General features: G+C 35.6%; 1 protein-coding gene across 3 annotated transcripts in view; it reads left to right on the top strand.

The window, feature by feature from the left end:
* LOC123540557 (alpha-(1,6)-fucosyltransferase-like) overlaps window positions 1-24,960 on the top strand; it is a 68,981-nt gene extending 44,021 nt beyond the window's left edge. Inside the window, exons 3-9 of one of the 3 annotated variants that reach the window (XM_053526400.1) lie at window positions 6,094-6,253; window positions 8,354-8,462; window positions 15,008-15,149; window positions 15,873-16,119; window positions 20,076-20,252; window positions 21,631-21,781; window positions 24,494-24,960. In XM_053526400.1, coding sequence (XP_053382375.1) covers window positions 6,094-6,253; window positions 8,354-8,462; window positions 15,008-15,149; window positions 15,873-16,119; window positions 20,076-20,252; window positions 21,631-21,781; window positions 24,494-24,799 — 1,292 coding nt within the window. In that variant the 3' untranslated portion in view covers window positions 24,800-24,960. Of the gene's footprint in view, window positions 1-6,093; window positions 6,254-8,353; window positions 8,463-15,007; window positions 15,240-15,872; window positions 16,120-20,075; window positions 20,253-21,630; window positions 21,802-21,841; window positions 21,942-24,493 lie in introns of those variants that run through there. The other 2 variants (XM_053526399.1, XM_053526401.1) reach the window with 2 other exon arrangements.
* Window positions 24,961-25,380: the final 420 nt, after the last annotated feature.

Here is a 25,380-nt window from a genome sequence, read left to right as displayed (position 1 = left end):
GTTTCTTATGACAACAATATCGATCATAAGGTCACATGATCAACTGACCGTATATCACTGGTCACATGATCAACTGACGGTATATCAAGAAAGATATACGGCACCCTGATATCGGGTCGAAAATACTGCAAGTGACAGGATAAAACATACATAACGTATACTTACCACCATACAAGATAATGTACATGATAACGTATAATTGCCACCATACAAGACAACGTACATAACGTATACTTGCCACCATACAAGAAAACGTACATAATGTATACTTGCCACCATACAAGACAACGTACATAACGTAGAATTGCCAACATACAAAACAACGTACATAACGTATAATTGCCTACGTGCTCAGAATTTTGGGGGAAAAGTCGTTGGAAAGAGCAACAGCGTGTAGACTTGACGTCATATATAACGTTTGCAAGTTCAATAAAATTTGCCGAAAAAAATGAAAAATTGTAATAACATTTTGTTTCTGGATAAAACCTTTTGATATTACCACTTATTTTTTTAGTTAGAACATTTCCAATACAATGATAACGGTTTCAACGAAAAATTCGGAAAAAAATGTTTTCCAAATTTCCAGCTGAAGTGCCGTAAAAGTGAAAAATAGCAATAACTTTTTTGTTTCTGGATAAAAACCCATAATTTGACTACTCATTTTCTAAATTCAAACATTTCACATACAGTGGTATCGGTTTCAATTTAAAATTTTGATAAAATATGTGATTTCAAAATTTCCCGCAAAAGTGATATTTTGACACTGACTGAATAAAGCAAAGTTTATTAGGCAGGCCGATTTTGTGCTATATCTTGTATAAGGTTAGGATAAAATTGCAACCATACAAGACAACGTACATAACGTATACTTACCGGCGTGGAAGACAACGTACATAATGTATAATTACCATCATACAAGACAACGTACATAATGTATACTTACTACATAACATATAATTACCATCATACAAGACAACGTATTTAATGTATAATTACCATACAAGATAACGTACATAACGTATAATTACCGGCGTGGAAGACAACGTACATAATGTATAATTACCATCATACAAGACAACATACATAATATATATTTACCACCATACAAGAGAACATACATAATGTATAATTACCATCATACAAGACAACATACATAACGTATAATTACCATCATACAAGACAACGTACATAACGTATTATTACCATCATACAAGACAACGTACATAACGTATAATTACCATCCTACAAGACAACGTACATAACGTATACTTATTACATACAAATTTATTAACTCCGTTAAGTTTCAATGGAAACTGAAACGGCAATACTTTTCCATATTGACGTTCAAATGTCATATTGGGTGTGTGACGTCATTTGTGACGTCAGTTACATGTATGTCGTCGCGTTAAACAGTTCCTTAACGACGATATTTTCAATTTTACACAGACGTAATAACATTTTTTTATCATTTTATATAATAGTTTTAAGTGTAGATGCGTTTGTAATAAAAAATATTAGATTTGCATCAAGAAATATGCACGAGTTCTTTCGCGGAATAATACTGCGCTCCTAAAGTAGCGCAATATATCCATTGCAGAACTCGTGCATATTTCCCGATATAAATCCAATAACGTATACTTACTGCCATACAAGACAACGTACATAACGTATTCTTACTACCATACAAGACAACGTACATAACGTATACTTACTACCATACAAGACAATGTACAAAACGTATTCTTACTACCATACAAGACAACGTACATAACGTATACTTACTACCATACAAGACAACGTACATAACGTATTCTTACTACCATACAAGACAACGTACATAACGTATACTTACTACCATACAAGACAACGTACATAACGTATACTTACCGCCATACAAGACAATGTACAAAACGTATACTTACCACCATACAAGACAATGTACATATCGTATACTTACCGCCATACAAGACAACGTACATAACGTATAATTACCATCCTACAAGACAACGTACATAACGTATACTTACCGCCATACAAGACAATGTACATAACGTATACTTACCGCCATACAAGACAACGTACATAACGTATACTTACCGCCATACAAGACAACGTACATAACGTATAATTACCATCCTACAAGACAACGTACATAACGTATACTTACCGCCATACAAGACAACGTACATAACGTATAATTACCATCCTACAAGACAATGTACATAACGTATACTTACCATCCTACAAGACAACGTACATAACGTATACTTACCGCCATACAAGACAACGTACATAACGTATAATTACCATCCTACAAGACAACGTACATAACGTATACTTACCGCCATACAAGACAACGTACATAACGTATAATTACCATCCTACAAGACAATGTACATAACGTATACTTACCATCCTACAAGACAATGTACATAACGTATACTTACCATCCTACAAGACAACGTACATAACGTATAATTACCATTCTACAAGACAATGTACATAACGTATACTTACCATCCTACAAGACAATGTACATAACGTATACTTACCATCCTACAAGACAACGTACATAACGTATACTTACCATCCTACAAGACAACGTACATAACGTATAATTACCATCCTACAAGACAATGTACATAACGTATACTTACCATCCTACAAGACAATGTACATAACGTATACTTACCATCCTACAAGACAACGTACATAACGTATACTTACCGCCATACAAGACAACGTACATAACGTATAATTACCATCCTACAAGACAACGTACATAACGTATACTTACCGCCATACAAGACAATGTACATAACGTATAATTACCATCCTACAAGACAATGTACATAACGTATACTTACCATCCTACAAGACAACGTACATAACGTATACTTACCGCCATACAAGACAACGTACATAACGTATAATTACCATCCTACAAGACAACGTACATAACGTATACTTACCGCCATACAAGACAACGTACATAACGTATAATTACCATCCTACAAGACAATGTACATAACGTATACTTACCATCCTACAAGACAATGTACATAACGTATACTTACCATCCTACAAGACAACGTACATAACGTATACTTACCGCCATACAAGACAACGTACATAACGTATAATTACCATCCTACAAGACAACGTACATAACGTATACTTACCGCCATACAAGACAATGTACATAACGTATACTTACCATCCTACAAGACAATGTACATAACGTATACTTACCATTCTACAAGACAATGTACATAACGTATACTTACCACCATACAAGACAACGTACATAACGTATACTTACCGCCATACAAGACAACGTACATAACGTATAATTACCATCCTACAAGACAATGTACAAAACGTATACTTACCACCATACAAGACAATGTACATAACGTATACTTACCATCCTACAAGACAATGTACATAACGTATACTTACCGCCATACAAGACAACGTACATAACGTATAATTACCATCCTACAAGACAATGTACAAAACGTATACTTACCACCATACAAGACAATGTACATAACGTATAATTACCATCCTACAAGACAACGTACATAACGTATACTTACCGCCATACAAGACAATGTACATAACGTATACTTACCATCCTACAAGACAATGTACATAACGTATACTTACCATTCTACAAGACAATGTACATAACGTATACTTACCACCATACAAGACAACGTACATAACGTATACTTACCGCCATACAAGACAACGTACATAACGTATAATTACCATCCTACAAGACAACGTACATAACGTATACTTACCACCATACAAGACAACGTACATAACGTATACTTACCACCATACAAGACAATGTACATATCGTATACTTACAACCATAAAAGACTATAAGATTCTTTCACTGGTTGTAGGTGCAGATGGGAATATCCGGCCTCGAGGGAAGCTGTTTGGGCGGTAATGAGGCTCTTTGTCGAGTTACCGCCTAAACAGTTACCCGAGAGCCGGATATTTTCATCTGCACCTATGACTAGTAACAGTATAAGATTCTTTCACTGGTTGTAGGTGCAGATGGGAATTTCCAGCCTCGAGGGTAACTGTTTAGGCGGTAACAGGGTTCCTACCGATTTTACCGCCCTAAACAGTACCCGAGCCGGTTTTCCCTGTCTGAACCTACAACAGTGACAGAATCTTTTCTTGCATACCGATATCAAGAAATAATATTTAAACAAAAATCATCGAAGCTTTCTTTTAGAACTATTTCTTAAAACGCGTATTTAACAAAGCGCGGAAACCAACGTCCGTAAACAGGAAAGACGTCATGACGTTTCAAAGAAAAATAACAATTATTAGTTCCGGTTTTGTTGTATCAGTTGCAGCGTAACGTTATGATTTTTTGATAAAACAATGTGTTTTGAATCGAGAAATATACCATCAGGAACAAAGAGGAACTGTCAAGGTGTTGGATTTTTATTCAGTTTTTTTAAATTAAATATAAATTACTACATAAATCTCCCACATATGCGTAGTTCGTAATACGTCATTTAAAGCACGAGAGTCATCTTACACCCCGGGGTGTAAGATGGATTTTTCCAGCACCGGTAAAAATAACGGAAATCCCCGTCTGGTATGCAAGAATATCTTTTTCTTGCATACCGATTTCAAGAAATAATAATAAAAATAAAATCAATCGAACGGCTTTCTTTTTTTAACTATTTCATATGGCAGTGTCTGATATGCCATATGAAATAGTTCTAAACCTATAATGAACTTGGGTTTACGAGCGTGAACTTAGATTTGCGTTCGTAAACAAGTTTTTCAAATCTAACCTATTTTTCCCGAGCGAAAACATAGGAAAACGTCGTAACCATAGTTTACGCTCTTTAAACGTAGGTTCACGTTCGAAAACCCAAAGTTTACGGTCGTAAACATAGGATAACGAACGAAATTCATAGTTCAATCGAGAAACCTAGTTTATCGAACGTAAACCTGGGTTCACGAGCGTAAACTATGGTTTACGCCCGGTATCTGATGTTTTCATTCGAAAATATAGGTTAGTATTTGAAAAATCTAGTTTTACGTTCGAAAAACCTAGTTTATCGATCGTTAAACCTAGTTTTTCGACCGTGAACTGGGGTTCACGTAATTATTGGACAATTGGCTTGCCATAGGTGTAAGCATCAATTTAAGAAGTAGAGTTTGTTTAATTTTTAGACGTTGAAATTTTCGAATTTAGTTTAGACAATATTACAAATTGTTGTTTGTTGTTTTTGTTTTTTCTCCAATAAAAATTAGATTAACCAAAATTCTGTAACACAATATGTCAAAATGAAGGCATTTCATATGACTAAAGCCTTATTTTCCATGTTGTTACTTTGCTGGTTAACGTCATCAAATGGAACGAACTTCCCTTACACCCTTTAAAAGAAAGTACATGTAGGTAATATAAACTTAAAAAAAACCGTTCAACTTCTACATCTTAAATATAAAGTTCAAAATGTGCAAGTTAAAGTACAGAACGAACAAATTTCGCATTTGCAGATAAAGTGCAGAATGCATATTATAATTACCGACATGTGTGATTAAGTAAAGAACAATCAACGACATCGAACGTACAAATTCTACATTGTCATGTATAATAGCCGACATGTAAGATAAAGTACACGAATTACAATTTATATATTCAGATCGAATGTATAATTACCACTATATCTATGTATGACAATGTTCAGAACGTATACTTACCAAAATATAAGACAAAAATATGGGACGATGCATATACTATGTAATTACGGACATTTTAGGTTGAATGTAGAACACGTTATATTCGACATGTAATATAAAATACAGGAAGTATTATCACCGACTGTAAATTAAATTTAAACTACTTAAAGTATAATTACATGCGCGTGAGATAAAGTATTCGACATGCGGTATAAAGCACAGAATGTATCCTCGACAGATTATATAAAGTGTATAATGTTTATTTAATGACAAGTAGATAAAGTAAGTAATGTATAATTTACGACAAAAATGATAGAGCGATATAATGTATACGCTTCATTGAAAACATACATTTCTCTTCAGCAAATGACAATCATCCGAGCCTGAAAGAAGAAATAGCAAGAAGGGAAGTAGGACGTAGCACCATAGAGTTTTTACGTTATATTTACAATATAATCAGTAAACATCAGCATTTGGTGAAAGAAAAAGAAGGTGTTCTCAACGACATTCTTGAATTCCAAAAGTAAGCATCCTGGTCAAGTTAAAACCTTACCGTTACATCAAAAGTCTTATACTATTAAACAAGGGAGTGACAATGTGGTCGTTAAGAGCAGGCGGAAATAAAACTACATTTTAATTCAGGATGTAGGCTGGCTCGCAGCTTAAGACTAGTCAGTGCTTAATACGGTTGGCCAGTAAAGCACGTTTATCTGCATATAAAAAATATTGTTAATATTACTAAGAACGTAATATTCATAGATTTGCTTTTATTTGAATTGGCATTTATTCTGGTGTGCATGTTCTTGAAAGTTACCCCCTTTTTCATCAGCTTAGAGCCTAAATTGATTATGATAACATATTTCTATCACTGAGTAACCTGAATGGGTGTCAGTGCGAACGAACCGATCGGCCATCATGTTTCGTACGTTATACAGCATTTCAGTAACCATTCACTGGTAATGGATTGAAATTTCACACACGCGTCTAAGGGGATATTCTGTTATAGGGTCCGTAACTCTCTTTTCCTTTCTTTAAAGGTCTGCCTGTTTTCAAAATGACGTTTAATGTAAGCTGCTGACTCTATGAAAGCATGTGAAAATTCATTGTAACACAAAGTTTTTCAATTTGATAGGATCAAAGATATGCACATGTTCAGAAATTGACATTATTCGGGATATGGTATGTATGGTGGCTGATTTCTGCCATTTCGCGTGTTCACTCCACGACTCCGCCGAGCGAAAACACGATAATTAACAAGTTAAAATAACGGGGGCGCGGGGCGAAAACAAGCTATTTAACGGGGACGTGGAGCGAAAACTCGCTGTTTAGCGGGATCGCGAGGCGAGATTTAGTAACTGATATATCGGGGGCGCGGTTCGAAAAACACGATAATTAGCGTTGCTTACAAGTTGCGCCCCGACATCGCGTTTTTGCCCCGCGACCCCGCTAATTATCGTGTTTTCGCTACGCACACGCCCCAACCCCCACCCCCGGCCCCCCGACTCGCTAAAAAGCGAGTTTACGTCCCGCGTCCCTGCCATTTTAACTTGTTAATTCTCGTGTTTTCGCTCGGCGGGGTCGCGGGGCAAAAACGCAGAAATCAGCCACTCTCTGTGTCCCCGCTAATTAGCGAGTTTTCGCTCCAGCGCCCCCGCCATTTAAACCATCTTAATCCTTGTGGTTTGGCTTGGCAAGGTCGCGGGGCGGAAAGTTGAAATGGCACAAATCAGCCAAATAGTTAATTGAAACACGTAACGCTTAAAAAACGAAAATGCAAAAAGTCGAAATTAGAGAAATAAAACGGCGGGATTGCGGGGCGACAACCCGCTAAATAGCAAGTTCGCGGGGCGAAAAGGCGAAAATTAAGCATTACAATGGCGGGGACCGGGGCAAAACTCGTTATTGTCGGGGTAACGCAGGGTAAATGTGGATTTGTACTTGGGGAGGGGCGAAAACACGATAATTAGCGTTTCTTCAAACTCGAGTTTTTGCACCGCGCCCACGCCATTAGAATAACTAAACGTCGACTTTTCGCCCCGCAACACCGCTAATTATCGTGTTTTCGCTACGCACACGCCCCAACCCCCACCCCCGGCCCCCCGACTCGCTAAAAAGCGAGTTTACGTCCCGCGTCCCTGCCATTAACTTGTTAATTCTCGGTTTTCGCTCGGCGGGCCCGGGGCAAAAACGCGAAATCACCCCCATGTAATGTGACTTGATTCAAGTTCCACTTTGGAATAGATTGAAAATTCCACACTTTTCCCACGTGATGAACATTTCCCCATAACTTTGGTTAGGTTTTTATTTTACAAACTTTTCCACCTTTTTCGACAAAGCAAGGTTTGCGATAACGTTTGAATGCAAGCTATTGTCTCATTTAGTATCACACCAGCGCAAGTTCTATGACAAACTACTTAATTTTAAAGCAAACTGGCCTGTTTTGTACTTGATGTGTCATTGTATTCATTGTTTTCTTTCCTGTGACAAAGCTTTTGAATAGCCTCCGACAGCTCTTTCGCATTTGCACCACGTGACCATACAATATATTTCCGTTTAGGATACACAACAATAATACATATAGCGAAGTACGTGGTCTTATCTAAACTTCTGAGTTTTATTTCAGAAAATTTAGGAGTGATATGAATCGACTCGCCGATGGCCATGGCGAATGGCGGAAGGAAGAATCGCACAGGCTTGGGCTTCTCGTGCAGAGAAGACTTAACTACTTACAGGTACTAGTTGTTTATCATGCTTCAGAGAAAGGAAATTCTGGTATCAAAAATAATACTGAAGTTTTTAAATTTTTAAATGTGTTTAGCGAGCATTTTGTTGCTTCTGAAGTTGTGATATGGTTACGAATAATTCTTAAGAGAGTGAACTGACAAATCACTCAATAGTTCCATCCAGAACACAATCATACTTTACCAGTCTTTCAAGGATACACGTGTCGCCATGCTTTTTCATATAGCAATCATTATCATTCATCATGTATCTTACAAGAACTGGTTCATATAGGACACTTTCACGTAACAAACATTATCGTTCATATAGCAAACATTATCGTTCATTATGTATCTTACAAGGACTGATTCATATAGGACACTTTCACGTAACAAACATTATCGTTCATATAGCAAACATTATCGTTCATCATGTATCTTACAAGGATTGGTTCATATAGGACACTTTCACGTAACAAACATTATCGTTCATATAGCAAACATTATCATTCATCATGTATCTTACAAGAACTGGTTCATATAGGACACTTTCACGTAACAAACATTATCGTTCATATAGCGAACATTATCATTCATCATGTATCTTACAAGGACTGGTTCATATAGGACACTTTCACGTAACAAACATTATCGTTCATATGGCAAACATTATCATTCATCATGTATCTTACAAGGACTGGTTCATATAGGACACTTTCACGTAACAAACATTATCGTTCATATGGCAAACATTATCATTCATCATGTATCTTACAAGAACTGGTTCATATAGGACACTTTCACGTAACAAACATTATCGTTCATACAGCAAACATTATCATTCATCATGTATCTTACAAGGACTGGTTCATATAGGACACTTTTACGTAACAAACATTATCGTTCATATAGCAAACATTATCGTTCATCATGTATCTTACAAGGACTGGTTCATAAAGGACACTTTCACGTAACAAACATTATCGTTCATATAGCAAACATTATCGTTCATCATGTATCTTACAAGGACTGGTTCATATAGGACACTTTCACGTAACAAACATTATCGTTCATATAGCAAACATTATCGTTCATCATGTATCTTGCAAGAACTGGTTCATATAGGACACTTTCACGTAACAAACATTATCGTTCATATGGCAAACATTATCATTCATCATGTATCTTACAAGAACTGGTTCATATAGGACACTTTCACGTAACAAACATTATCGTTCATATGGCAAACATTATCATTCATCATGTATCTTACAAGGACTGGTTCATATAGGACACTTTCACGTAACAAACATTATCGTTCATATGGCAAACATTATCATTCATCATGTATCTTACAAGGACTGGTTCATATAGGACACTTTCACGTATGAACATTATCGTTCATATAGCAAACATTATCGTTCATCATGTATCTTACAAGGACTGGTTCATATAGGACACTTTCACGTATTAAACATTATCGTCATATAGCAAACATTATCGTTTTATCGTGTATCTTACAAGAAATGGTTCATATAGGTAACTTTTTTCGTAGCAAACTTATCGTTCATATGGCAAACATTATCATTCATCATGTATCTTGCAAGGACTGGTTCATATAGGACACTTTTACGTAACAAACATTATCGTTCATATAGCAAACATTATCATTCATTATGTATCTTACAAGAACTGGTTCATATAGGACACTTTTACGTAACAAACATTATCGTTCATATGGCAAACATTATCATTCATTATGTATCTTACAAGGGCAGGTTCATATATACATAGGACACTTTTACGTAACAAACATTATCGTTCATATAGCAAACATTATCGTGGCTGATGTGTCTTACAAGGACAAGTTCACAAAGCAAACATCGTCAGTTTTTGTGTATCTTATGAAGGGCGCGTTCATGCAGCAAACAATACTATCAACAATACTATTATCATTCCAAATGTACTTTTAAAGTGCACGTTCACATAGCAACATCATCGTGTCTGATGTATTTGAAAAGGGAATGTTCACATAGCAGACATTATCGTGTCTGATGTATTTGAAAAGGGAATGTTCACATAGCAACATTATCGTGTCTGATGTATTTGAAAAGGGAATGTTCACATAGCAACATTATCGTGTCTGATGTATTTGAAAAGGGAATGTTCACATAGCAAACATTATCGTGCCTGATGTATTTGAAAAGGGCTTGTTTGCATAGCAAATATTATCGTTTCAAATATACTTTTAAAGTGCACGTTCACATAGCAACATTATCGTGTCTGATGTATTTGAAAAGGGAATGTTCACATAGCGAACATTATCATTCCTGATGTATGTGACAAGGGCATGTTCACATAGCAAACATTATTGTTCCTGATGTATGTGACAAGAGCTTGTTTACATGGCAAATATTATCATTCCAAATGTACTTTTAAAGGGCACGTTTACATAGCAATCTTATCGTGTCTGATGTATTTGAAAATGGCATGTTTACATAACAATCATTATCGTTCCTGATGTATTTGACAAGGGCATGTTCACATAGCAAACATTATCGTTCCTGATGAATGTGACAAGGCCTTGTTTACATAGCAAATATTATCATTCCAAATGTACCTTTAAAGTGCATGTTCACATAGCAATATTATCGTCTCTGATGGATTTGAAAAGGGAATATTCACATAGCAAACATTATCGTTCCTGATGTATGTGACAAGGGCATGTTCACATAGCAAACATTATTGTTCCTGATGTATGTGACAAGGGCTTGTTTAAATGGCAAATATTATCATTCCAAATGTACTTTTAAAGGGCAAGTTCACATAGCAATCTTATCGTGTCTGATGTATTTGAAAATGGCATGTTCACATAACAATCATTATCGTTCCTCATGTATTTGACAAGGGCATGTTCACATAACAATCATTATCGTTCTTGGTGTATATGACAAGGGCAAGTTCACGTAGCAAACATTATCGTTCCTGGTGTATTTGAAAAGGGCATGTTCACATAGCAAACATTATCGTTCCTGGTATATTTGAAAAGAGCATGTTCACATAACAAACATTATCATTCCTAATGTATTTAACTAGGGCATGTTCACATAACAAGGATTATCATTCCTGATGTGTTTGACAAGGGCATGTTCAAATAACAAACATTATCGTTCCTGGTGTATTTGAAAAGGGCATGTTCACATAACAGTCGTTATCGTTCCTGATGTATTTGAAAAGGGCATGTTCACATAACAGTCGTTATCGTTCCTGATGTATTTGAAAAGGGCAGGCTTACATAACAAGCATTATCATTCCTAATGTATTTAACTAGGGCATGTTCACATAACAAGGATTATCATTCCTGATGTGTTTGACAAGGGCATGTTCATATAGCAAATATTTTCATTCCTGATGTATTTGAAAAGGGCATGTTCATATAACAATCGTTATCGTTCCTGATGTATTTGAAAAGGGCATGTTCACATAACAGTCGTTATCGTTCCTGATGTATTTGAAAAGGGCAGGCTTACATAATAAACATTATCATTCCTAATGTATTTAACTAGGGCATGTTCACATAACAAACATTATCATTCCTGATGTGTTTGACAATGGCATGTTCAAATAATAAACATTATCGTTCCTTGTGTATTTGACAAGGGTATGTTCATATAGCAAATATTTTCATTCCTGATGTATTTGAAAAGGGCATGTTCATATAACAATCGTTATCGTTCCTGATGTATTTGAAAAGGGCAGGCTTACATAGCAAACATTATCATTCTTAATGTACTTTTAAAGGGCACGTTCAAATAGCAAACATTATCGTGCCTTATGTATTTGAAAAGGACACGTTCACATAGCAAACATTATATCGTGCCTGATGTATTTGAAAAGGGCATGTTCACATAGCAAACATTATCGTGCCTGATGTATTTGAAAAGGGCATATTCACATAGCAATCATTATCACTCCTGATGAAATAGACAAGGGCATGTTCACATAGCAATCTTTATCGTTCCTGATGTATTTGCCAACAGCATGTTCACATAACATACATAATCATTCCTGATGTATTTGACAAGGGAATGTTCACATAACAAACATGATCGTTTCTGATGTTTTTGGCAAGGGCATGTTTACATAGCAAATATTATCGTTCCTTGTGTAATTGAAAAGGGCATGTTCACATAGCAAACATTATCGTTCCCGATGTATGTGACAAGGGCATGTTTATATAGCAAAAATGTTCATTCTTAATGTACTTTTAAAGGTCACGTTCACATGGCAAACAAACGTGCCAAATGTATTTGAAATAGGCATGTTCACGTATCAAACCTTATCGTTCCTGATGTATGTGACAAGGGCATGTACACATAGCAATTATAATCAATCCTGATGTATTTGACAAGGGCATGTTCACATAACAAACATTATCGTGCCTGATGTATTTGAAAAGGGCTTGTTAACATAACAAACGTTATCATTCCTAATGTATTTGACAAGGGCATGTTCATATAACAATCGTTCCTGATGTATTTGAAATAGGCATGTTCACGTAGCAAACATATCGTTCCTGATGTATTTGAAAAGGGCATGTTCACAAAGCAAACATTATCCTTCCTGAATGTGACAAGCGCTTGTTTACATAGCAAATATTATCATTCCAAATGTACTTTTAAAGTGCACGTTCACATAGCAACATTATCGTGTCTGATGTATTTGAAAAGGGAATGTTCACATAGCAAACATTATCGTTCCTGATGTATGTGACAAGGGCATGTTTACATAGCAAACATTATTGTTTCTGATGTATGTGACAAGGGCTTGTTTACATGGCAAATATTATCATTCCAAATGTACTTTTAAAGTGCACGTTCACATAGCAACATTATCATGTCTGATGTATTTGAAAAGGGAATGTTCACATAGCAAACATTATCGTTCTTGATGTATGTGACAAGGGCACGTTCACATAGCAATCTTATCGTGTCTGATGTATTTGAAAATGGCATGTTCACATAACAATCGTTATCGTTCCTGATGTATTTGACAAGGGCATGTTCACATAACAATCATTATCGTTCTTGATGTATATGACAAGGGCAAGTTCACATAGCAAACATTCTCGTTCCTGGTGTATTTGAAAAAGGCATGTTCACATAGCAAACATTATCGTTCCTGGTGTATTTGAAAAGAGCATGTTCACATAACAAACATTATCATTCCTAATTATTTAACTAGGGCATGTTCACATAACCAACATTATCATTCCTGATGTATTTGACAAGGGCATGTTCAAATAACAAACATTATCGTTCCTGGTGTATTTGACAAGGGCATGTTCATATAGCAAACATTTTCATTCCTGATGTATTTGAAAAGGGCATGTTCATATAACAATCGTTATCGTTCCTGGTGTATTTGAAAAGGGCATGTTCACATAACAATCGTTATTGTTCCTGATGTATTTTAAAAGGGCAGGTTTACATAGCAAACATTATCATTCTTAATGTACTTTTAAAGGGCACGTTCACATAGCAAACATTATATCGTGCCTGATGTATTTGAAAAGGGCATGTTCACATAGCAAACCTTATCGTTCCTGATGTATATGACAAAGGCATCTTCACATAGCAATCATTATCACTCCTGATGAAGTTGACAAGGGCATGTTCACATAGCAATCTTTATCGTTCCTGATGTATTTGCCAATGGCATGTTCACATAACAAACATAATCATTCCTGATGTATTTGACAAGGGAATGTTCACATAACAAACATGATCGTTTCTGATGTATTTGACAAAGGCATGTTCACATAACAAACATGATCGTTTCTGGTGTATTTGACAAAGGCATGTTCACATAACAAACATTATCATTCCTAATGTCTTTGACAAGGGCATGTTCATATAACAATCGTTATCGTTCCTGGTGTATTTGAAAAAGGTCACTTACACATGGCAAACAATCGTGCCAAATGTATTTGAAATAGGCATGTTCACATAGCAAACATTATCGTTCCTGATGTATGTGACAAGGGCATGTACACATAGCAATCATAATCATTCCTGATGTATTTGACAAGGGCATGTTCACATAACAAACATTATCGTGCCTGATGTATTTTAAAAGGGCATGTTTACATAACAAACATTATCATTCCTAATGTATTTGACAAGGGCATGTTCAAATAACAGTCGTTATCGTTCCTGATGTATTTGCCAGTAACAAACATTATCATTCCTGGTGTATCTTACAAGAAACGTTCAAGTAGCAATGCTCGTTCCTGTTTTATCTTACAAGGACATGTATTACACATATTATGACCATATGCAATATGATTTATTATTATTTAATTAGTGACATAATTGTACATTCCAATAACCGTAAGATACAACCGTTTTGTAAGTCACTTGCTTATCGATGGCAGTTCCATCCGATGTTTGGCATTACCAGATAGATATGTACTAGGCAAAGGTGTCTCATAACACAAACTATTTGGCATTTCAAAAAGTATAACTATTATAAGCAAACACTTAATCTTTATACAGAGTCCAAAGGAATGTAAAAGCGTTAAGAAACTGGTATGTAAGGTAAACAACGGGTGTGGTTTCGGATGTAAAGTACATCACATCACTGCTTGTCTTATAATGGCATATGCTACACGGCGGACCCTTATATTGGAATCAAAAGGTTGGCAGTACGCACGGAATGGATGGACAACCGCATTTTTACCTTTAGGGAAAAACTGTACGGCGGACGGACCTGTGCCTATATGGAAAGGTTACGTTGAGTGCTTGCAGCTGATGCAACTAATTAGGGATAGAATGTTTATCAGATTATGACTTTTTAATGAAATATGAAAGATCTTAAATTTTAGATGTATACCCTCAACATGTATGTAGATTATATTGAACACGATTAATTGAAGATTACATACAGTAAATGTTTAATGTTTCACTGAAACATCACCACCTTATTAATTACGAACACAGAACCAACTACAACAAAACACAATACTGTTATTATAATAGTAGCTCGATCTGGGATGCTGTTATCGAGTGGATTTTGCCAGATCGAATCTCACGAGGTGCGCAAGCGCCGAGTGTGATCCATCCTTGCAAAATACATGAGAGCCGAATACAAAATCCCAGACATAGTTACTGTTGTAGTGGCCCTTTCTTCAACTTTTTGTTATCGAACTAAATCTTAAATGATGTCGATGTTAAGTTAAAAATGAGTGAAGTTTTTGTGTGAGCCTTTTATAGAACTCTGTCAGGACATGCATATTAAATAAGAGTAGTCCGCCAAGGTACAATTCGGAATATTTTCTGCATATTCATATTTACTTGTGCAATACAAGCTGTATCTTTTGACAGAATATATATAGGTAAATAACATTTTTGTATTGTGCAGCCAATAGTATTGAAGTCGACAATGCCGAGGTCGTAGAGATGGCATCGATAGAGTCCATGTCTCGTCCTAGTTACTTCCCCCTTGCTGTACCAGAGGATCTTGCAGACAGAATCTTGCACTTTCATGGTGACCCGGCGGTGTGGTGGATTGGCCAGTTTGTGAAGTATATAACTCGTCCCAATGAGAAAATGAACGAATATCTCAACACTAAAAGAATGCGTTTAAGATTTACAACCCCAATTGTAGGGTAAATATATTAAATCAGAAGTATTTATAGTTAGATTAATACAACACTTTTTCTCGAAATTTACTTTAAAATTTGCTAATGTAATTCGTATATTTCACAATAACCTTATTTGTTGCATAAAAATTAAAATATAGTTGGATTTTTGAAGCAACCCGTCTATAATAGTTTTCCATTACAGCTTCTTTTTGTTGTTGGCCTACTTTGCCAATGCGTGGCTCTAAAGCTGTGTTTGGGGTGCTCAGTGTTTCCAGAAAATCTACCCTAACCTTTTATGTTGTTTTTTTTTTTGTTCCACTGACAGAACCTTTGCTATAATATAGCCAATGCTTCGTTTCACCAGAGCTTTCACTAAATTAAAGCTGATGCCTCGTGTCGGTCGGCAGAACTTTTTTATGATTGAGATGATGTCCATGTCGGCAGAGATTTTGCTATAATAGAGCTGGACATATGTCTATGGATTTTAAAGATTAAATATTTTTGTGGCTGCGTGTTTGCCGAGCTGTTGTTATTTTGTTGTCATAGAGCACAGGTGTTCTATGTCGGCAGAGCTTGTGTTATAGTTCAACCGATGTGTTCCGTCGGGATAAGTTTTACTATAACACTTGATAATCTGTGTCGGCAGAGGTTTTGCTGTCATACAGCTAATGCTTCGTGCCGACAGAACTTTTTAAATAATAATGCTGGTGCTTCGTGTCGGCAGCACTTTTCTTACGACAGAACCGATGCTTTAAGTTGGCACAGATTTTGTACTGGCAGAACTAAGGCAGAACTTTTGTTTCAGTGGAGATAATGTTTTGTGCCTGTAGAGCTTTTCTTATTATAGAGCCAACGCCTCTTCTTGGCAGAGCTTTTTCTTGCCAGGCACAGATTTTCTCATAACGGAGTCGATGCTTCATGCTGGCAAAGTCTTAGTTATAGTCGAGCCGATGCTTCGTGTCTTAAAATAGAGCCATTTATAAAAGTGCTTCTTGCCGGTAGAATATTTGTTATTGTTCCTTCTCATACACTTATGGTGAACATGTCACACTTGACTGAGCAGGTAATTGATACAAAGGGGATCACAAGGCATCCGAATTCAGTAGGCGCCGCCCTTTTGAAATATGCATATTTATAACAAATAGCCTCTGTGCCAATGTGTTTTTACGCATCTTTAAGTCAGTCTTAGTGAAATACAACTACGTAATAACAGACCTACAAAAAACAATAATTTAGTTTAAACTATCTAACTCCTAAATCTTACATGACATAATGTAGAATCGAGATTAACTAAATGAATATTCATCATCTAAAAATAGAATCCCGCCCAAAAATATCGTCTACTATTATTCTTCTCGGTTGCATTCTTTGCTGCCTCCAGAGGTTCTTTTTACGATTTTATTTCACACCAGCTTTATTATTTTGACATTTTAAATATTACCATCAAAACATACTGTAAAAAAGTAAGAATGTAAATGCGTACCGTCACCGGATTACAACATTTCAATTACTTCCCTTGTTTTTGTCAAGAACTGTATAATGCAATTCTTTACTTTACTGTGCTATAAATTATTTCGAAGTTTGTGATTTCATGCCTTTTGATTAATTGTTTTGTAATTTTCAAGCTGTGAACTTTTCGTGCGCACTTTTTACAAAACCATTAGTTTGTTGGTGCCGACTTATAAAAGCTCTTTTTTCTCCTGTAGTGTTTGGTATCCATTCGGCATTTGCAGAAAATGTTTTTTTCATAGTATTGCTAATTAGAAATAAGCAAACTTACGACCAAATTCTGATCAGTTTCCGATAGGACAGCTGTCAACAATGGTTTCCAAAATTTTGATAGAGTCATGGTTATTGTCCGCTGATAATAATCAGGTAGAATCGCTCATCTAAATGTATTTGTACATCATTTTAAGTTAAATAAATGTTTGTGTGAAATAACTTTTAAGTATCCTTATTAAAATAGATAAAAATGTACGTAAACTAGTAAAACACATAGTTCATAATTGTTTTATTAAAGATCCCTTAAAAAGAATATTTAATAATTATGCGCTAGAAGGAACCTTTTGGTAAGCTAAATCTTGTAACAGACCTAACGGTTAATTTGTCAGACATTTTGTTACAGTATTAACTAATGTTTCGTGTCAGCAGAGCTTTTCCTATTATAGAAACGTGAATGCTTCACTGCGACAGGGCGGTTGTTATAGTAGAGCCGATGCTTCATGTCGACAGAACTTTTGTTATAAAAGAGCCTATTCTTCGAGTGGAAAGAGCTCTTTTAATAGTAAAGCTAATGCTTAATGCCAGCAGAGGTTTTTTTAAAGCTTCATTTCGGCAGAGATTAATTTATGATAGAGACAATGCTTAGTGGCGGAAGAGATTTTCTTAAAATAGGGCAAATGCTTCGAGTCTACAGAGCTTTTCCAATATAACAGCAGGTAATTCTTGTAGACATAACTTATCTTGTAACAGTGCCGATGCTTCCTGTCAACAGAGCTTTCATTCTAGCAAACACCATGATTCGTATTGCCAGAGCTTCTCAGTAATCAGTGCTTTATGTCTGCAAAGATTTTCTAAGAATAGGGCCGATGTGTCTTGTCGGCAGAAAATTTCATATGATTCTTATCGGCTGAGCTTTTGTTATTTTAAAGTCGATGCTTCTTGTTGACAGACATTATCGATTCTTCTTGTCAGCCGAGCTTTTCTTCGATTAATGCAAATGCTTCGTGTCGACAGAGATTTTAGTTTAACGGAGCAGATGCTTTGTATCGGAAGAGCTTCTCTTAGAATAGGGCCTGTACGTATTGTAGGCAAAGCTTCTTTTTTTAGAATAAATCCGAAGCGTATTGTTGGCAATACTATTGTTATAATAGAGGCGTTGCGTCGTGTCGGTCGAGCTGTTCTTAGAGTAGAGCCGATGCGCCTTGTTGGCAAAGCTCTTGTTATAATTTAGACGATGCCTCGTTTCATTCGAGCCTCTCTTAGAATAGAGCGATACATCCTGTTGGCAAATAGAGGCAATGCTTCGTGTCGGTCAAGCTTTTCATAGAAAAGAGCGGACGTGTCTGGTTGGCAAAGTTTTTTTATATCATAGGCGATGCCTCGTGTCGGTCAAGGTTTTCGTATAATAGAGCCGATGGGACTTGTTTGCAAAGTTGTTATTATATTAGAGGCGATGCCGCGTACGTGTCAGTCGAGATTTTTTTAAAAAAGAACCTATACGTCTTGTAAGCAAAGCGGTCTATCTTTTCGTAGAATAGAGCCGATGGGACTTGTTTGCAAAGTTGTTATTATATTAGAGGCGGTGCCGCGTATGTCTCAGTCGAGATTTTTTAAAGAAGAACCTATACGTCTTGTAAGCAAAGCGGTCTGTCTTTTCGTAGAATAGAGCCAATGCTTCTTGTTGGTTAAGCTCTAATTGTAACAGAGGCGATGCCTCATGTCGGTCGTTTTTTTTTTTTGTTTTTTTTATAAAAGAGCCGATGCGTCTTGTTGGCAACGCTTTTGTTATAAAAATGACGATGCCTCATATCGGTCATTTTTCTTATACAAGAGCCTATGCATCTTGTTTTCAAAACTTTTGTTATAAAAGTGACAATGCCTCATATCGATCGAGCTTTCTTAGAATAGATCCGATGTCTCGTGTCGGTATTTTTTTATAATGCAGCCGTTTCATAAATTACAAAGCAAAAGTTTTTGTTTCTTTTTGTTGTTGTTTGTTTGTTTATTTGTATGTTGTTGTTTTTTTTTTTTTTGTTTTTTTTTTGTTTTTTGTTTTTCAGTTTTTGATCAGTTTGAGTTTTGAAGAGCTTACGAAATTTAGATTAAACCAAAAAATATTTTGGATTACAAATAAATATAAACATATTTCGCCACTAACTTCTTTGATCAAGGGCGTATAAAATAGAAGATTAGGGATAAAAATATTGCGATCAAAACATCATTTAGATCTAATATTGTATTTTTGGTTCCAAATTCAGAGTTCAGATACGCAGAACGGACAAAATAGGCCAAGAAGCACAAATGCATCTTATTGAAGAATACATGACCCATGTGAAAGAATGGTACGATGTATATGAGAAGAAAGACCCTGGTGTTAGACGCAGAGTGTATATTGCATCGGATGATCCAAAAGTTTTTGCTGAAGCTGTCGAAAAGTACGTCTTCCATACATTAATTAAGCATAGTAACAGAGATAAAATAATTTAAAAATCCGGTCCAAAGAAACAGTGAACTGTACATTAAATTTTTTATAAATTCCGGGTGATATTAATCAGCTTCATGAAAGTCAGCTGTTTTCGTAATTTCGTAATTTTAGAGAATTTGTTTTTAGGTTTAAGATACGCACGCGAATTTTAAAGTTAAAAAGTGGATCCTAATTCATTTCATTAAATTATCAAATGGGCATGCAACTTTGTTCAATTTTCTTTTTTCTCAAATTACTCAATACAGGGAAAGAAGTTCCAAGATCTTTAAAATTGAGGAAGAGCTTTTGCGTATTTCAATCTCTATATGGCAACTCAAATTATATTGTCGTATTTTTAGATCTACATTTTAAGAACTTTTACTTAACTTTATAGTCCATATCTCTACAGTATTGTTTCCAACTTCACATTATAAACGATCATACCAAAAATCAATAATCTATTTATAGAAAGTATTTCTTCAGAAAGTAGCTGATTTGTATGTTATTATCATATAAGCACTCCAATTTCTTCCTATATACATAGTCAGACATTTTCCTAAAGACTATTGCAGTCCTACTCAACAATGAATAAATAGTTTCGATAGGATTTCACTCGGTTGTACTCGAAACTTTTTACCTACCTGTATCCAATAAATGCATCAGCATTTACTTACATATAAAAAACTAAAACAAGTATGTTGTCTTTAATGAGCTGTATTTCGTTTAAAGCAGTAGTTTGTCTTACGCAAACTACAATTTATTGTTTACAATCCTATTACTATTAAAAGTCAGCGAATTATCAAAATTGAAATAAGCGCGGACCACCAGGAATACATGTATTTGACAATCTAATCATACTCTTCTCACACTTGGGGATAACAAATCTTCCAGCAGCCTAATGGGTGGTACTATTTGCAAGCGAAAGTGTGTGAATATTGAAGGTTTGTTTGTTTGTTTTGGGTTTAACGCCGTTTTTCAACAGCATTTCAGTCATGTAACGGCGGGCAGTTAACCTAACCAGTGTTCCTGGATTCTGTACCAGTACAACCCTGTTCTCCACAAGTAACTACCAACATCCCCACATGAAGCAGAGGTGGAGGACTAATGATTTCAGACACAATGTCGTTTAGTCACGGAGAACATACGCCCCGCCCGAGGATCGAACTCACGACCCCGCGATCCGTAGACCAACGCTCTCCCTACTGAGCTAAGCGGGCGGGCTTGAATATGGAAGGAGCAATATTATAAAGTCACCCATAACATACTTAAAACTACTTGATTTATGTCAACACATGTAATACATAATCTGTATTCCATCAAAATGTGTTCTTTCATTTGCTATATTTCAGATATCCACAATATATCTTTATAAGTGATAAAAATGCATCTATATCAGCGGCACTTAAAACGAGACATTCGGAAGAATCTTTGCGTGGAATAATATTAGACATCCACATGTTGTCGTTATGTGATTACCTTGTCTGCACATTTTCATCTCAGGTAACATATTGCAATCACAGGTAACATATTGCAATCACAGGTAACATATTGCTATCACAGGTAACATATTGCAGAAGAAAGAACCTGATGGTTCAAAACTTTGCTGCGGGTGTACAATTCTTTCAAGGGAGGAAGATTTTTTGTTCTGTTTTTTTGTTTTTTTTTTTTTTTTGTTTTGTTTTTTGTTGTTGTTTTTTGGTTTAACGCCATTTTCAACAGCATTTCAGTAATGCAACGGCGGGCAGTTAACCAAACCAATGTTCCTGGGTTCTGTACCAGTACTGTTCATCGCAAGTAACTGCCAACTTTCCCACTTCAATCAGAGGTATAGGACGAATGTTATTAGACACAATATCTTTTATCAAATCGTCACGGAGAACGTACGACCCTCGATCCGCAAATCTGTGCTCTCCCTGATGAGCTAATCGGGTGGGCCAAGGGAGGAAGAAATATCCAGGAGACTGTCCGTGCCTTGAAGTGCCCGGGAAGGGAGGAAGAAATTAAGTTAGATGGTTCTACCCAGGTGACTGCGCGTGCCTTAAGTTATACCAGAAGGGGCATCTCGACACATCATGCACCACAAAAAACAAAAAAGTTTGAATCGCCTTTTATGAACGAAATTTTATTTTGATTGAACATCCCCCAATAAAATAAGAAGAAAACAGCAGCTTAATCCCTTTAATACTGTAGACCAGTTCCCTAGGGAATTCACATATTTAGAGTAAAAAAAAACACACAAAAAATACAAACAAACACAGTATAATCATTACGATCATTCCAGTAGAAAGAAAGTAACAAAACCCCTGTTAATATCTTATAAGTGAGACACTAGAATCAAAATACTCATTTCTGTCAGCTTTACGTTTTTATGTTAGTACGTTTCATGAAAAATATTGTAATGTTTAGTGATGAATCTTGTAGCGTAATGACCTCTAAAAACCACATGGCACGCACCAGTGTTACCAGACTTGTAAAACCTGTGGTAGAACTTTCACACACATATATAAGATTGAAGACACAATAGTTCGTTTCTGATGTTCATTTAATTTCAGGTAGTTAAAGAAAGTCTTTTAGTACAAGTAATTTTATTGTCTCAGTGTCCATCTTTCAAATGATATTTAGCTACTATAAAATGTTAAGAACTTATTTATATCCTGAAGTTGTCTTTCATGAAATCTACATAACATATTTGGAAATTAACCTAACGAGGCATAATAGTATTTTTGACTTACGTTGACAGAACCACGTACGGTTGGTGGCTCTGCCGCCTCGCCTCCCCTGAATGTCTAGTACATGAACATTTTATATGCACCGGCCAGACTGTTGATTACCAAATTAAGATGTAGTTTTCTGGTGTTATGTCTTAACCTGCCCAGAGCTACGCTAACTTGTCAGTTTTATATTTCAACAATTTTAAAAGGTCAAGAGTTTCCGGTGAAAGCCTTTAACTAATTTTGAATGAATATATATTATCCAAGACATTGAATAATTTAGTCTTTTAAAACAATAGCCTAACACCCTTTTTTGAAATTACATTACAATCGGATCATTTCACCCAATTTTGAAAGTTTTTTTACAATTTGTCATCATTCGTAACAATTTAGAATATGCTTCGCAGCAAAATGTGTCAGTGTAACCATTGCTGTTAGTACAGATTGATAAATAATTGCAGATCTTTAAAATGAACGTATTCTAATACAGGGGATAGTATTTTCAAATAAAACTGAGCGAAATCTTTAAATTTGGCAAATTATTCTTATAGCTATACGCATTTAAGCCAAATCGCTAGATAAAGGACCTTTCGAAATCCGTTCATGATTTTTGAAATGCCGGTGTTACATTAAATGTTGACCCCGTTAAAAATCAACTTCAACTTCTCGCACAAAGATGTCGAGCGAAAAGTAGAAATTTTGAAGTTTTTGACCCGAGAATTGTCGTGCAAACATCAACTTATCGACCCATAATATAAATGTTGAAATTAAGTGGCCTTTACACTAAGTTTATATAGTCTCTGCCTAGCTATTAAGTCGGACCGGTGTATTACACTAACAATGTCACATTGCTTTATTGAAAGCTTGTTTACTGACACATACAGTCTACTAAATTGCCCCAACGACATAAATTATGGTACGTTCAGGAGCTAACATTGAAAATCGAATTTCTTTGTATACATAATGACGGTGGTTTTCAACCTTAATGTGTTTTTTTCCTTTGTAACTTCGTTTTCATTGCATGTTTTCAGTACATAAAAAAACATCACAAACTATTTTCATGTTAAGATATATTTAATAACGGTACACACTAGTTTTAAGATTCAACTACTTTTGTAACCTTCTCGCAGAATATCGATTTGCGTTACTGAAAATTGAATTTGTGTTGAATATCATAAAAACTGACCATGCGTATGTCGAATATGGGTTTACGAAACAGTGAGGCTAAAAAAGTTATCAAAGTCCGTTCTTACTAGTTAGGAACATTCTGACGTATCACAAATTACTCAGTTTTGTGCGTTATGCAATAGTACTTTTTTAAATGCAAATTGAAATTTATGGATGAGGATCTAATGTATTTTAAAGTAAGAATAAAATGACTTTCCTTGACAGTTCCGGAAGGCAACGTTTAAAAATGTGCTTGTATGAGATAAAATTATTTTTCACAGCTTATAAAAATAATTGAATATATTCACTTAAATATTTCACATTATGATTGTAGGTATGTCGAGCTGCCTACGAGTTGATGCAGACACGTCACGGGGATGCTTCTCAATGGTTCAAGTCTTTAGATGATCTATATTACTTTGGAGGACAAAACATGCATCGTTGGAGAATGATCGAGCAACATCAGAACGATTCTTTAAATGAGGGAGATATTATCAAAATACACGGGAATCTCTGGAACGGTTTCTCTGAAGGACAAAATCTGAGACTGAACAAAGCTGTACTATTTCCGTCATATAAAGCTGTTGATATTGTTGAACGAGCAAACATGCCCACATACACGGAAGTTCCAGAAATATAATAATTGAAATGCTTAACTTTAGAGCATTTTCAGCGCAACCAAAGATCAGTTAGGGTTTGAAGGAAATATCTAATTAGCAATTAATTAAGTGAGAATGTGTATACATGTACACTTTAGGGATCGCCATTTAGTTACTTAATCAGAATAAAAAGCCGAATGCAGTGACGATATCTCCAGTAACTGTTATTACAGTAAACCTAACCTATTTTTTTTTTTGCAAGTATCTGCTAACTTCCCCATATGAATCAGAGATGGAGGACGAATGATTTCAGACACAATGCCTTTTATCAAATCGTCAAGGATGATATACGCCGTGCCCGAGGATCTATTGCCATATTGGGCAAAGCGGGCGAGCTAACATATGACCAAGACAAGAAATCAGGACTTACAGGCTCTGTGACCTTGACCTTGAAGATACGACCTCAAACAATTATTATTATTATTATTATCATACCACATTTATATAGCACTCTTTTCATGCACTTGTACACGTTCAAAAGTGCTTTACAGAATAAATTGCAAAAATACAAACAAATACGTATACAAAGATAATGCATTCCACATTAACAAAAATCATGAAT

The sequence above is a fragment of the Mercenaria mercenaria genome, chromosome 16 (assembly GCF_021730395.1).
Source record: "Mercenaria mercenaria strain notata chromosome 16, MADL_Memer_1, whole genome shotgun sequence".
NCBI lineage: Eukaryota > Metazoa > Mollusca > Bivalvia > Venerida > Veneridae > Mercenaria > Mercenaria mercenaria.
The sequence above is the reverse complement of the archived record's forward strand: the minus strand, read 5'-3'. Positions and strand labels throughout refer to the sequence as shown.